The sequence below is a fragment of the Pseudophryne corroboree genome, chromosome 1, assembly GCF_028390025.1.
Source record: "Pseudophryne corroboree isolate aPseCor3 chromosome 1, aPseCor3.hap2, whole genome shotgun sequence".
NCBI classification, from domain to species: Eukaryota; Metazoa; Chordata; class Amphibia; order Anura; family Myobatrachidae; genus Pseudophryne; species Pseudophryne corroboree.
In genome coordinates this window covers 51,575,745-51,592,195 of record NC_086444.1, presented here as the reverse complement: position 1 = coordinate 51,592,195, position 16,451 = coordinate 51,575,745, and the positions used below count along the sequence as shown (strand labels likewise).

Sequence of the window (16,451 nt, the reverse complement as noted above, 5' to 3'; positions counted from 1 at the left end):
CTAAATTTAGGCACAATATATGTATACAAGCAGCTATGGGGGGAAAAATCACTCAGTTATAGTGTTAATCCCTGCATTATATAGCGCTCTGGTGTGTGCTGGCATACTCTCTCTCTGTCTCCCCAAAGGACTTTGTGGGGTCCTGTCCTCAGTCAGAGCATTACCTGTGTGTGTGCGGTGTGTCGGTACGGCTGTGTCGACATGTTGGATGAAGAAGGTTACGTGGAGGCGGAGCAGAGGCCGATAAATGGGATGTCGCCCCCTGTGGGGCCGACACCAGAGTGGATGGATAGGTGGAAGGTATTAACCGACAATGTCAACTCCTTACATAAAATGCTGGATGACGTAACAGCTATGGGACAGACGGCTTCTCAGCCCGCGCCTGCCCAGGCGTCTCAACGCCCGTTACCTCAGATGGCAGAAATAGATGTCGACACGGAGTCTGACTCCAGTGTCGACGAGGTTGAGATATATACACAATCCACTAGGAACATCCGTTACATGATCTCGGCAATGAAAAATGTGTTAAACATTTCTGACATGAACCCAAGTACCACATAAAAGGGGTTTTATTTTTGGGGAGAAAAAGCAGCCAGTGTTTTGTTCCCCCATCAGATGAGTGAATGAAGTGTGTAAAGAAGCGTGGGTTCCCCCGATAAGAAACTGGTAATTTCTAAAAAGTTACTGATGGCGTACCCTTTCCCGCCAGAGGATAGGTCACGTTGGGAGATATCCCCTAGGGTGGATAAGGCGCTCACACGTTTGTCAAAAAAGGTGGCACTGCCGTCTTAGGATACGGCCACCTTGAAGGAGCCTGCTGATAAAAAGCAGGAGGCTATCCTGAAGTCTGTATATACACACTCAGGTTCTATACTGAGACCTGCAATTGCCTCAGCATAAATAGTGCTGCTGCAGCGTGGTCTGATACCCTGTCAGATAATATTAATACCCTAGACTGGGATAATATTTTGCTAACATAGAGCATATTAAAGACGTCGTCTTATATATGAAGGATGCACAGAGGGATATTTGCCGGCTGGCATCCAGAATTAATGCAATGTCCATTCTGCCAGGAGGGTATTAGAAACCCGGCAGTGGACAGGTGATGCTGCCTTTAAAAGGCACATGGAGATTCTGCCTTATAAGGGTGAGGAATTGTTTGTAGATTGTCTCTGGGACCTCGTATCCACAGCAACAGCTGGGAAGAAAAATTTTTACCTCAGGTTTCCTCACAGCCTAAGAAAGCACCGTATTTTCAGGTACAGTCCTTTCGGCTTCAGAAAAGCAAGCGGGTCAAAGGCGCTTCCTTTCTGCACAGAGACAAGGGAAGAAGGAAAAAGCTGCACCAGACAGCCAGTTCCCAGGATCAAAAATCTTCCCCCGCTTCCTCTGAGTCCACCGCATGACGCTGGGGCTCCACAGGTGGAGACAGGTGCGGTAGGGGCGCGTCTCGGGAACTTCAGGGACCAGTGGGCTTGTCCACAGGTGGATCCCTAGGTTCTGCAAGTAGTATCACAGGGATACAGGCTGGAGTTCGAGGCGACTCCCCCTCGCCGTTACCTCACATCAGCCTTGCCTGCTGCCCTCGGAGAAAGGTAGTACTGGCGGCAATTCACAAGCTGTACTTCCAGCAGGTGAAATCAAGGTACCCCTCCTTCAACAAGGCCGGGGTTACTATTCCAAAATGTTGTGGTACCGAAACCAGACGGTTCGGTGAGACCCATTCTAAAATTGAAATCCTTGAACACTTATATACGAAGGTTCAAGTTCAAAATGGAATCGCTCAGGGCGATTATTGCAAGCCTGGAGAATTTCATGGTATCACTGGACATCAAGGATGTTTACCTGCATGTCCCTATTTACCCTCTTCACCAGGAGTACCTCAAAATTGTGGTACAGGATTGTCATTACCAATTCCAGACGTTGCCGTTGGTCTGTCCCCGGCACCGAGGTATTTACCAAGGTAATGGCCGAAATAATTATCCCGTACTTGGACGATCTCCTTATAAAGGCGAGGTCCAGGGAGCAGTTGTTCGTCGGAGTAGCACTATCTCGGGAAGTGCTACAACAGCACGGCTGGATTCTGAATATTCCAAAGTCGCAGCTGGTTCCTACGACGCGTCTACTGTTCCTGGGGATGGTTCTGGACACAGAACAGGATAAAAAGGGTTTCTCCCGGAGGAGAAGTCCAAGGAGTTGTCGTCTCTAGACAGAGACCTCCTAATACAAATACAGGTGTCGGTGCATCAATGCACGCGAGCCCTGGGAAAGATGGTAGCTTCTTACGAAGAAATTCCATTCGCCAGGTCCCATGCAAGGATCTTCCAGTGGGATCTGTTGGACAAGTGGTCCGGGTCGCATCTTCAGATGCATCGGCGGATAACCCTGTCTCCAAGGGCCAGGGTGTCGCTGTTGTGGTGGCTGCAGAGTGCTCATCTTTTAGGGGGCCGCAGATTCGGCATACAGGACTGGGTCCTGGTGACCACGGATGCCAGCCTTCGAGGCTGGGGGGCAGTCACACAGGGAAGAAACTTCAAAGGCTATGGAAAAGTCAGGAGACTTCTCTACACATAAATATTCTGGAACTAAGGGCCATTTACAATGCCCTAAGTCAGGCTAGACCCCTGCTTCAACACCGGCCGGTGCTGATCCAGTCAGACAACATCACGGCGGTCGCTCATGTAAACCGACAGGTCGGCACAAGAAGCAGGATGGCGATGGCAAAAGCCACAAGGATTCTCCAATGGGCGGAAAATCATGTGTTAGCACTGTCAGCAGTGTTCATTCCCGGAGTGGGCAACTGGGAAGCAGACTTTCTCAGAAGACACGACCTCCACCCGGGAGAGTGGGGACTTCATCCAGAAGTCTTCCAAATGATTGTACACCGTTGGGAAAGGCCACAGGTGGACATGATGGCGTCCCGCCTCAACAAAAAGCTACAAAGATATTGCGCCAGGTCAAGGGACCCTCAGGCGATAGCTGTGGACGCTCTGGTAACACCGTGGGTGTACCAGTCGGTGTATGTGTTCCCTTCTCTGCCTCTCTTACCCAGGGTAATGAGAATAATAAGAAGGAGAGAAGTAAGAACTATACTCATTGTTCCGGGTTGGCCAAGAAGAGCTTGGTACCCAGTACTCCAAGAAATGATCTCAGAGGACCCATGGCCTCTGCCGCTCAGACAGGACCTGCTGCAGCAGGGGGCCTGTCTGTTCCAATACGTACCCGGCTGCGTTTGACGGCATGGCGGTTGAACGCCAGATCCTGAAGGAAAAGGGCATTCCGGAGGAAGTTATCCCTACGCTATTTAAAGCTAGGAAAGAAGTGAACGCAAACCATTATCACCGCATATGGCGGAAATATGTTGCGTGCTGTGAGGCCAGTAAGGCCCCAAAGGAGGAATTTCAGCTAGGTCGATTTCTGCACTTCCAACAGTCAGAGGTGACTATGGGCCTAAAATTGGGTTCCATTAAGGTCCAGATTTCGGCTCTATCAATTTTCTTCCAAAATAGAACTGGCTTTCACTGCCTGAAGTTCAGACTTTTGTTAAGGGAGTGCTGCATAGTCAGCCCCCGTTTGTGCCTCCAGTGGCACCGTGGGATCTCAACGTGGTGTTGGATTTCCTGAAGTCGCATTGGGTTGAGCCACTTAAATCCGTGGAGCTACAATACCTCACGTGGAAAGTGGTCATGCTGTGGGCCTTGGCGTCGGCCAGGCGTGTATCAGAATTGGCGGCTTTGTCATACAAAAGCCCTTATCTGTATTTTATATGGATAAGGCGGAATTGAGGACTCGTTCCCAATTCCTTCCTAAGGTGGTATCTGTTTTTCATGTGAACCAACCTATTGTGGTGCCTGCGGCTACTTGGGACTTGGAGGATTCCAAGTTACTGGACGTAGTCAGGGCCCTGAAATGTATATGTTTCCAGGATGGCTGGAGTCAGGAAAACTGACTCGCTATTTATCCTGTATGCACCCAACAAGCTGGGTGCTCCTGCTTCTAAGCAGACTATTGCTCGCTGGATCTGTAGCACGATTCAACTTGCACATTCTGCGGCTGGACTGCCGCACCCTAAATCTGTTAAAGCCCATTCCACGAGGAAAGTGGGCTCTTCTTGGGCGGCTGCCCGAGGGGTCTCGGCTTTACAACTTTGCCGAGCTGTTACTTGGTCGGGTTCAAACATTTTTGCAAGAGTCTACAAGTTTGATACTTTGGCTGAGGAGGACCTAGAGTTTGCTCATTCGGTGCTGCAGAGTCATCCGCACTCTCCCGCCCGTTTGGGAGCTTTGGTATAATCCCCATGGTCCTTACGGAGTCCCAGCATCCACTTAGGACGTCAGAGAAAATAAGATTTTACTCACCGGTAAATCTATTTCTCGTAGTCCGTAGTGGATGCTGGGCGCCCATCCCAAGTGCGGATTGTCTGCAATACTTGTTTATAGTTATTGCCTAACTAAAGGGTTATTGTTGAGCCATCTGTTGAGAGGCTCAGTTATATTTCATACTGTTAACTGGGTATAGTATCACGAGTTATACGGTGTGATTGGTGTGGCTGGTATGAGTAACATAGTAACATAGTATCTGGGTTGAAAAAAGACAATTGTCCATCGAGTTCAACCTATTTGTGGTGTCCTATGCATGATGATTTGACTAAAATTTCTGACTGATGCTGCTGTCAGCCATTGCATTTTATCCCTATTTATAGTAACTATAATGCATGACTATGCACTATACCCCTGGATATCCTTATCCAATAGGAATTTATCTAACCCATTCTTAAAGGTGTTGACAGATTCCGCCATTACAACTCCCTCGGGCAGGGAATTCCAAACACGTATTGTCCTTAACGTGAAAAAGCCTTTACGCCGTATTGTGCGGAATCTCCTCTCCTCTAACCTGAGCGAGTGTCCACGAGTCCTCTGTGTTGATCTAACCAAAAACAGGTCCCGCGCAAGCTCTGTGTATTGTCCCCTTATATATTTGTAGATGTTGATCATATCCCCTCTTAGTCTCCGCTTTTCCAATGTAAACATGCGTAGTCTTTCAAGCCTTTCCTTGTATTCCATCGTCTCCATGCCCTTAATTAGTTTGGTCGCCCTCCTCTGTACCTTTTCAAGCTCCAGGATATCCTTTTTGTAGTACGGTGCCCAGAATTGTACACAGTATTCAAGGTGTGGCCTCACTTGTGATTTATATAACGGGAGTATAATACTCTGGTCCCTAGCATCAATACCCCGTTTTATGCATGCTAATATCTTATTAGCCTTCTTTGCTGCAGTCCTACTTTGGGTACTACTGCTTAGCTTGCTATCTATGAGGACACCTAAGTCCTTTTCCAGTACAGAATCCCCTAATTTTACCCCATTTAGTAGGTAGGTGTAATTTTTGTTGTTGTTACCACAGTGCATTACCTTACACTTGTCTGTGTTGAAGCGCATTCTCCATTTGGCTGCCCATGCTTCTAATTTAACTAAGTCGTTCTGAAGAGACTCGGCATCCTCCTCTGTATTTATAACCTTACACAATTTGGTATCATCTGCAAAAATTGACACCATGCTCTCTAGACCTTCTGTTAGGTCGTTAATGAAAATATTGAACAATAGCGGTCCTAATACTGAGCCTTGCGGCACACCACTTAGCACTTCAGTCCAAGTTGAAAAAGATCCATTAACCACAACGCGCTGCTTCCTATTATCTAACCAGTTTTTGACCCAAGTGCATATTGTGCTTCCTAGCCCTGATTCTTGTAGCTTGTAGATAAGTCTCATGTGTGGTACAGTATCGAACGCTTTGGCAAAGTCTAAAAAGATTACATCCACGTCTTTACCCTGATCTAGGTTTGCGCTTACTGTTTCTTAAAAGCCAAGTAAGTTGGTTTGACAGGATCTGTCCTTCATAAACCCATGTTGATTCCTTTTAATGACCTTATTGGTTTCAAGGAACTTCTGAATACTATCTCTTAGAATACCTTCCAATACTTTCCCCACTATAGATGTAAGACTAACTGGTCTATAATTACCTGGTTCAGCTTTACTTCCCTTTTTGAATATAGGCACTACTTCCGCTATACGCCGGTCTTTGGGAACCATACCTGATATAACTGAATCCTCAAAAATCAAAGATAGCGGTTTTGCCAGTTCAGAGTGAAGCTCCATTAGAACCCTTGGATGAATACCATCGGGCCCTGGTGATTTATTAATCTTTAAATGTTTTAATCGGTCACAGACTACTTCCTCGCTTAAATAAGTACCTATCAGTGTGATATTCTCATTATTGAGATTGTGTGTCAGTCCCTGAATTGGGTCCTCTCTAGTGAATACTGTAGAAAAAAACTCATTTAGTGTGTCCGCTATGTCATTATCATTTTTGCTTAAGACTCCCAATTTGTCTTTTAAAGGGCCTATACTCTCCTTTTATAATCTCTAGCTATTAATGTATTTAAAGAATTTTTTGGGATTCGCTTTGCTCTCCTTTGCTACTAGTTTTTCAGTTTCTACTTTAGCCGCTCTTATTTCATTTTTGAAATTTTTGTTACATTCCTTATAGTGCTGAAATGACTGCTTCCCCGTCAGATTTGTATTTTTTAAATGCTCGCCTTTTCTTGCCCATAAGTTCCTTAATCTTTTTGTTAAGCCACATCGGTTTATGATTTTTATTCCCTTTTTTGCTACTCATAGGAATATATTTGAGTGTATTTTTAGCTAGCAGGAATTTTAGTACCTCACATTTCTCCGTAGTATTTTTTCCTAAAAACAAACCTTCCCATTCAATATCCCTGAAAAATACCCTCATCTTTTCAAAATTTGCTTTGCTAAAGTTTAAAGTCCTAGTTGAGCCAGTATAGGGCTGTTTGTAGAAACTGATATTGAATGTGACCATATTGTGGTCGCTGTTTCCTATGGGTTCCCCTACTATAATACCCGATACCAAATCCTGATTGTTTGTTAATACCAGGTCTAAGATTGCATTGTACCTAGTTGGTTCCTCAATTAGTTGGACTAAGTAGTTATCATTTAGTGTGTTTAAAAACATATTGCCCCTAGCAGTATCACATGAATCGTTTTTCCAGTTTATCTCTGGATAGTTAAAATCTCCCATCACTACTATGTCTCCTACTCCTGCTGCTCTTTCAATTTGCTTTAGTAACAATTCATCATCAGATGCGTTGATACCAGGCGGCCTATAGCATACACCCAATACTAACTTTTTTATTCCTTTTTCCCCGCATGCAATTTCTACCCATAATGTCTCAACAGTGTCTACAGTCCCCTCCTGAATATCTTCCCATATATTAGGTTTTAAAAACGGCTTTACGTACAGACACACCCCTCCACCCTTTTTATTTAGTCTGTCTCTCCTAAACAGTGTATAGCCCTCTAGATTGACTGTCCAATCATGAGATTCATCCCACCAAGTTTCAGTAATGCCTATAATATCATACTGTTTGCTTGCTGCAAGTATTTCTAGTTCACCCTTTTTACCAGTAATGCTTCTGGCGTTTACATACATACAACTAAGATAAGTATTTTCCCTTGCGTTAGGGACATCTTTCACCTTATGTGGCAAGGATGACCTGTAATCGTCATTGGTTAGTGCTTTAATAAAATCCCTTTTAGTACCCATGTTAGTAACCTTACCGCCTGCTCTTACCCTCCCCCCAACTTCTCCCCCATTTCGTTTACTACCGCCATCCCCACTATTCTCACTGCATGACCCGTAGTTTCTAGCTAAACCCTCCCCCCAGGCTCCTAGTTTAAAATCTCCTCCAACCTTCTAACCATCCTTCCCCCCAGCACCGCTGCCCCCTCCTCAGTCAGGTGCAATCCGTCACGACAAAAGAGATGGCGCCTGACTGAGAAGTCCGCCCAGTGTTCCAGGAACACAAACCCCTCTTTCCTGCACCAATCCCTAAGCCACACATTTACCTCCCTAATCTCCCTCTGCCTCCCTGGACTAGCGCGTGGCACGGGTAATAATTCCGAGAATATTACCTTAGATGTCCTTGCCTTCAGTTTCTTTCCTAAGTCCCTATAGTCTTTCTTAAGGACATCCCACCTTCCGCTAACTTTGTCATTGGTGCCAACGTGCACCAAGACCGCCGGGTCTTTGCCAGCCCCTCCCAACAATCTATCTACCCGGTCCGCGATGTGCCGTACCCGAGCACCCGGGAGACAACAGTCTGTACGGCGATCACGGTCCCGGTAGCAGATTGCCCTATCTGCCTTCCTGATGATAGAATCCCCTACCACCACCATTTGACTAGGGACCTCTCTATCTTTTATCTCAACCGCGCCAGAGGGACCGCACCTCTGGATGCTAGAGGGAGCAGTCTCCTCTGGCACCGTCATTTCTTCACTATCATCCTCCGATTCCTCGTCCAATCGGGCAATCGAGTCCCTTGGTACTCTTACCCGGGATTCAAAATCCTTCCTTATTGTGTCAGCTCTTCCGGGCACAGTATCCTAACTGAGGTCTGGAGGAGGGTCATAGTGGGAGGAGCCAGTGCACACCAGGTAGTCCTAAAGCTTTCTTTAGTTGTCCTGCGGAGCCGCTATTCCCCATGGTCCTTACGGAGTCCCAGCATCCACTACGGACTACGAGAAATAGATTTACCGGTGAGTAAAATCTTTTTTTTTTTTTTTTAATACCTAATAGATATTTTTTTACAATATGTGAATTAATTAGTGAAGTAACAACATTTAATACGGGCAAATCTTTGGCGTATATTTTTTGCATACTGTTTTTTGCATATTGCAGGCTTACAGTATTTTGGCCAGTGTTTATTTTGCATAACTTCCTATATCTGGTCATAACCATTACATGTTAATTACGTTTAAACGTGTGTATGTGTGTGTGTCTATACGCTTCAGTAAACTTAAGCACGTGGGTTTATTTAAATCCACGGCAGTATACAGATACAGTATGTTCTGTACCCTAAGCGTAGCCAGCCAGATTGCTGGTTGTTTTTTTTTGCACCAGTTACAACTGGTCAGTGAGCTTATAACTGGTTGCGATGGCTAACCATCTCTTTATTAAATAAGCCCATTTGTGTACAGTTCTCTTGCCCAGTCTCTGGAGGGGCTTGTGTTTGTCTGGTGAGGTTGGTTTAATATCGCCGGACAAATCGAGTTCTTTGACAGCGAAGCCGATGCTGAAAGCATTACCTGGCTGAACACAATGTTGAAATGTTGTGCAAGTTAAATTGCTCGAGAGAAGGATTATGTTAAAAATTAACTTTTTCCTTGTTAACAGACTGAAGATCCCACAATGGAGAGGCCGTATACATTTAAAGATTTCCTACTCAGACCAAGAAGGTGCGTGTTCCAGATTCTGAACAGTCAATGAACCCGATGTAAACATTCAGCTGACGCAGCGCCCCCCTTACTCCACTTTCTGTTTGTTTACAGCCACAAGTCTCGGGTTAAGGGTTTCCTGAGATTAAAAATGGCGTACTTGCCGAAGAACGGAGGACAAGAGGAGGAAACCAGCGAGCAACGGGAAGAAGCCGAGGTAACAACAAAACCCCTGCCTCAGAGGCAAACATGATCCTTTACAGTGCCTGACCTTTAGAAGCGGCTTGTTACATGTGAGCTTGGTGCAGTAGGTGGCAATGTGTCAGTATCATTAGGAGTGTGTGTGGGATTTAATTACTTCACTGTTTTGTAAAAATATAGAAATTTGTTTATTACGTGAATACATTTTTAGTATACTGTAGTTATTTTGGGTGGTAGGTGGTCGCGCACAGTACGATGCCTAAGAGAGAATAAGGAAATTACACTGTATATGCCATGATGTATCTGAAGAACCCAGCACCAGGGGCGTTCTAGGTAATGAGTACAAGATTTTGCATGGCGTACCCATAAATGTAACGCAGGGGCCTCGGTAGAAGTCTCTGGCGCAGCTTTTGCTGTCTACTGCGCTAATGCTATTTGCTGTAAAAGTGAAGTCCCCTTACCGCTCCAGTGCACATAGAGACCTTAAAGGAGGGCTTAGCCGCCCACATTGCACCCATAGCAATTGTCCGCTGGCTGCATATATCCAGTTTACTGTATAGCACCAGCTCCTGTGCAGAAAATAGCGAAACCTCTGGCACCGATGTTAGACCTTTGGTACTCTTCACCACAAATGGACGTGCCATGTCTCTGAAGAATGTAGGGGAAATACAGTATGGTGGCAGCGGCTGTTTGCTTTGGGTTGCTGGAAGCGCAACGCAGGGCTCAAGGGCCCATGTGCATTGTATGCCCTGCATCTGTTGTAGATACGCTACTGCCCAGCACTTAAGGCTCTGCACTTCCCATGCATATAGCAGGCAATGTAAGCAAGGATTATTGCACAGGCCCTAGAATGCTGCTGCCTGCAGTGGTCACAGAGCTTATCAGCAGTTATCTGCCAGCGACCATGTGCAGGTAAACAGAACACAGTATATGGACACAGAAAGCACCCACGTGCCGCTAGTCTCTGGCAGATTTTCTGACACAGTCTAAAGCTAAACTGTAATCTAAAGCAGTTGGTGGAGAACACTGAAAAGGCAGGGATAGGCCAAAGGTGAGGGTTTCAACGCAGCTTATTATACAAATCTGTATATAAAAATAGGGAGTGTGTGATGACAATCGCAGAAGTAGCCAGGGGCGCAGGGGGCATTTTGGACTTCATATGCCTTAAATTTGATATGTTAAATGGTCCGTTTTAGATTTATAACATTGCAGTGTTTTTCTGCATTCTAATCCTTAAGAAGCCCATTTAAATAGCATTGGTTGCCATATTGAGTGCTGCAGCAAGATTTAGAACACCGGTCACATTGTCGCACTGTAGTGACCCTTTCATTTGATACAGTGTAACTATTTTATTGAGTGCGCCTGCAGTTATTTTAGATTCCCTATGAATTCTGATCTTATCAGGAACATGGGGCAAGTGAGGTCATAGGTGATGAATGGCGAGTACACTGAGCCACTTCTGCAAAGCACTTGCCTAAACTAGAACTTTCTTATTCATTTGTTAAAAACAAAAGCTCTTAGCTGCGACTGGTTTTGCCATACTTTAACCCAGGGGAAGACACCCTGTGGCACTCCTGCTGCTGTGGAACTTCAAGTTGCCAGCCTGCCCTGTCAGTTTTGCTGTTAGGAAATGCTAAAACTGTGGCAATGCATGCTGGGATGTGTAGTTCCACAAGTTGCCTACTCCTGTTTTAACCAATAAAAAAAACTGGTCCTAATAAGGAAATACCAGCTTTTCTCACCCTATGGCCGTGTAGCACAGCCGCAGGAGGTAAGACGCCGGAACCATTCTAACTGCGCATTGGATCGCAGTAACATGGCCCCAAAATGCAGTGTGCAGTGGGACTTGGACTCGTGCGATAATCGCTCAACTACACAAATGCCGATACAAGCTCCTCCCTTGTGGCCGAATATGCAAGGCCTGAGACGCCCAATTTTACCATCTGCACACTCTGTAATACTCAATTACCGTATATACTCGAGTATAAGTCGACCCGAATATAAGCCGAGGCACCTAATTCTACCACAAAAACCTGGGAAAACTTATTGACTCGAGTATAAGCCTAGGGTGGGAAATGCAGCTCTAGCCGTACACAGCCCTCAGTGCCAGATATGCCCTCATAGTGCCAGATATGCCCCCACAGTGCTGCCAGATATGCCCCCACAGTGCTGCCAGATATGCCCCCACAGTGCTGCCAGTTATGCCCCCACAGTGCTGCCAGATATGCCCCCACAGTGCTGCCAGATATGCCCCCACAGTGCTGCCAGATATGCCCCCACAGTGCTGCCAGATATGCCCCCACAGTGCTGCCAGATATGCCCCCACAGTGCTGCCAGATATGCCCCCACAGTGCTGCCAGATATGCCCCCACAGTGCTGCCAGATATGCCCCCACAGTGCTGCCAGTTATGCCCCCACAGTGCTGCCAGATATGCCCCCACAGTGCTGCCAGATATGCCCCCACAGTGCTGCCAGATACGTTCCCTCCCCAAGTGCCAGGTATGCCCCACAGTGCTGTTACTTACCCCTCCGTCGATCCCGCGCTGTCTTCTGGAGGGACACGAAGCACACAGCGTGCGCGGCTCTCCTGTGTCCCTCCTGCATCTTCGGCGGCCGCGGCGGGTCTATTATAGGAAGTGCCGGTTCGTGATCAGAGGTCACGAACGGGTATTTCCTGTAATAGAACCGCCGCTGCTGCCGCCGGAGATGCAGGAGGGACACAGGAGCGCCGCGCGCTGTGCGCTCCATGTCCCTCCTTCACACTGCTCTGCCTCTGCCTGCACTGACTCGAGTATAAGCCGAGGTGGCTTTTTCAGCACAAAAAAAAGTGCTGAAAAAGTCGGCTTATACTCGAGTATATACGGTAAGTGAACAACGGCAACCAATGAAAGGCAATCTAGTACACTTTGGGCACTAGTCGGCCCACTAACCTTCTAACGGGTCGCACATTACTCTTAATCTCAGTAGTATGTTAAATGGAATACATTTAATAAATGAAAAGACGCATCTGTAATAATATATCAGCGGAACAAATCCATAAGCATTACAAGCTACGGCAAACAAGTATATGATGACAGAGCAGGAATAAAATAAGGGCTGCAAGTTACAGCTTGGAGGGCCGCCTGTTGCCCATCCCTCTACAGAGGACAAGTAGAATCTGATTGGTTACTTTGGTCAGCAACTATCATTTATCTAGTACATCCTATAAAATGACAGAATCTGACTGGTGGCTATGGGCACACCTCCACTTGTAATCTTTAGAAGGTATGATAAATCTGCCCCTTAGACACAACCACCTCATACTGGATGCAGGTATCCGGTACTCAGATCGACCACTATTGGTTGACATGGAAAAGGTTGACATGAGTTTTTCACATTTTTTCTTCTTCATTTTTTTAACATTTTTCATACGTTGCGATCCATGAGGACTACGAATAGGAATAGTAACCTGCCCTGAAGCATGGCGAATGAAGCGAGCCATGCGAGGGGACACGGTGCACTATTTGGGGTTCCCAGTTACTTTATGGAGAGAACAACACCAACAAAATCTAAGAAACCAATGTCGACCTTTTTCCAAGTCGACCTAATGACTGTGTCGGCTTAGTCACTGTCGACCAATAGTGGTCGACCTAATGACTGTCGACTATATCATCCACACACCCCATATCCACCCCCCCAAATCAGGCCGCAGTCATGCAATATTAAAGCAAATGAGACATTAAGTTATAGGCCCGTTATAGCAGCAACCTTGCCGATGTACTATATAGGGCTATACATTTGCATGCTGTAAACAAGCGCCTGTTGTTTCTACCAGTCTCTATGCATATTTATAAACACCGGAATTATTAAAGTGAATTTAATTACTGCAGACGATATCTGCCATTGCCTTCGCTTTCAGAGTAAACATGATTAAAATAAAACCTTTGTCTCTTCGAAGAGGAAACATATAATGAAACAATACACGATTGCACATAATGCATGCTCAGAGCGGGCTGCTGTTTTGATAACAGTGGAAGTTCTAGACTCATCTAATCCAGATCTACAGTATTTATTTATGTTAATTGCACAAAGGAGAGAGAAAAAAACAACTTTTACTGGTCAAACTGGATGCTGTGAAAACACTGGGAGAGAATGGTGTGCTAGATGACAGACGTGTGAGTAACTGAATGTTCCATGCATATATTCAGTTGTTTTGCTAGGACACTCCTGAGTTTCTCTCTGTGCTGTGAATTAATGTGGGCAGAAGACACATGTCCGGTCACAGCACCGGAAATCAGACGTTGGGGTAGATTTACTAGCAACCAATCAGATTCTGCTTATCATTTTCTGTGATGCAATAGAGAGATGATAACTAGAATCTGATTGGCTGCTTTGGGCAACATCGCCACTTTTTGTTTATAGAAGCTTTAGTGAATCTACCCCATGGTGTAATTAAAGGAGAAAAATTATTTTATCTTCCTAGCGAGTAAATCTGAGTGGTTCCTCCTTCTCCGACACACTATGGGGGGAATTCATTTAGCCACACTAGGTTGATACCCCAGTGCTATCCAATTAGACCCTAAGCCAGTAGTCAGTAAGGGGGGCTTCACCTGTCGGAGGTAGCCAGAAAAAAAACACTGATAACTCGACGGTTACCCGGTTGTGCGATGTGAGATTAATGCATGTTAACCCCTGTTAACACATTAAGATAATAGGCATTACCAAAAGTTGGGAGGCTAATGGAATAGCATTGGGTGTTAAAGCTTGAAGCTTTCTCCCATTATTACCAATGGTAATTTACCGCAGGTGATTGATTCTCCCCCTGTATCTTTTCTCCCAGAGACTAGAGCATTATTAGAGGCAGTGACGTAAATTCATCCCAGTTGCCCAGAGGCAAGATAAATATTGGTGCCCCCTCATATATAGATAAACATATGTGTTTGTGTGTGTATGTGTATATATATCTATATATCTATATATATATATATATATCTATATATATATATATATATATATAATAAGAATTTACTTACCGATAATTCTATTTCTCATAGTCCGTAGTGGATGCTGGGGACTCCGTAAGGACCATGGGGAATAGCAGCTCCGCAGGAGACTGGGCACATCTAAAGAAAGCTTTAGGACTAACTGGTGTGCACTGGCTCCTCCCCCTATGACCCTCCTCCAAGCCTCAGTTAGGATACTGTGCCCGGACTAGCGTACACAATAAGGAAGGATTTTGAATCCCGGGTAAGACTCATACCAGCCACACCAATCACACCGTATAACTTGTGATCTGAACCCAGTTAACAGTATGATAACAGAGGAGCCTCTGAAAAGATGGCTCCCAACAATAATAACCCGATTTTTGTAACAATAACTATGTACAAGTATTGCAGACAATCCGCACTTGGGATGGGCGCCCAGCATCCACTACGGACTATGAGAAATAGAATTATCGGTAAGTAAATTCTTATTTTCTCTAACGTCCTAAGTGGATGCTGGGGACTCCGTAAGGACCATGGGGATTATACCAAAGCTCCCAAACGGGCGGGAGAGTGCGGATGACTCTGCAGCACCGAATGAGAGAACTCCAGGTCCTCCTCAGCCAGGGTATCAAATTTGTAGAATTTAGCAAACGTGTTTGCCCCTGACCAAGTAGCTGCTCGGCAAAGTTGTAAAGCCGAGACCCCTCGGGCAGCCGCCCAAGATGAGCCCACTTTCCTTGTGGAACGGGCTTTTACAGATTTTAGCTGTGGCAGGCCTGCCACAGAATGTGCAAGCTGAATTGTACTACAAATCCAACGAGCAATAGTCTGCTTAGAAGCAGGAGCACCCAGCTTGTTGGGTGCATACAGGATAAACAGCGAGTCAGATTTCCTGACTCCAGCCGTCCTGGAAATATTTTCAGGGCCCTGACAACATCCAGCAACTTGGATTCCTCCAAGTCCCTAGTAGCCGCAGGCACCACAATAGTTTGGTTCAGGTGAAAACGCTGGACCCACCTTAGGGAGAAACTGAGGATGAGTCCTCAATTCCGCCCTGTCCGAATGGAATATCAGATAAGGGCTTTTACAGGATAAAGCCGCCAATTCTGACACGCGCCTGTTCCAGGCCAGGGCCAACAGCATGACCACTTTCCATGTGAGATATTTTAACTCCACAGATTTAAGTGGTTCAAACCAATGTGACTTTTGGAACCCAAACTACATTGAGATCCCAAATTGCCACTGGAGGCACAAAAGGAGGCTGTATATGCAGTACCCCTTTTACAAACGTCTGAACTTCAGGGACTGAAGCTAGTTCTTTTTTGGAAGAAAATTGACAGGGCCGAAATCTGAACCTTAATGGACCCCAATTTCAGGCCCATAGACACTCCTGTTTGCAGGAAATGTAGGAATCGACCCAGTTGAATTTCCTCCGTCGGGCCTTTTTTCTTCAGGATCCGGTGTTCAACCGGCATGCCGTCAAACGCAGCCGCGGTAAGTCTTGGAACAGACAGGGTCCTTGCTGGAGCAGGTCCCTTCTTAGAGGTAGAGGCCACGGATCCTCCGTGAGCATCTCTTGAAGTTCCGGTTACCAAGTCCTTCTTGGCCAATCCGGAGCCACGAATATAGTGCTTTCTCCTCTCCATCTTATCAATCTCAGTACCTTGGGTATGAGAGGCAGAGGAGGGAACACATACACTGACTGGTACACCCACGGTGTTACCAGAGCGTCTACAACTATTGCCTGAGGGTCTCTTGACCTGGCGCAATACCTGTCGAGTTTTTTAATCATGTGGACGACTTCTGGGTGAAGTCCCCACTCTCCCGGGTGGAGGTCGTGCTGAGGAAGTCTGCTTCCCAGTTGTCCACTCCCGGAATGAATACTGTTGACAGTGCTATCACATGATTTTCCGCCCAGCGAAGAATCCCTGCAGCTTCTGCCATTGCCCTCCTGCTTCTTGTGCCACCCTGTCTGTCTACGTGGGTGACTGCCATG

At 46.0% G+C, this 16,451-nt stretch overlaps 1 protein-coding gene across 15 annotated transcripts in view; it reads left to right on the top strand.

The window, feature by feature from the left end:
- NEDD4L (NEDD4 like E3 ubiquitin protein ligase) overlaps positions 1 to 16,451 on the top strand; it is a 642,187-nt gene that overhangs the window by 482,878 nt on the left and 142,858 nt on the right. For all 15 annotated transcript variants that reach the window (XM_063959562.1, XM_063959571.1, XM_063959604.1 and 12 more), the window contains 2 exons: positions 9,250 to 9,311; positions 9,405 to 9,507. In XM_063959562.1, coding sequence (XP_063815632.1) covers positions 9,250 to 9,311; positions 9,405 to 9,507 — 165 coding nt within the window. The remainder of the gene's footprint in view (positions 1 to 9,249; positions 9,312 to 9,404; positions 9,508 to 16,451) is intronic.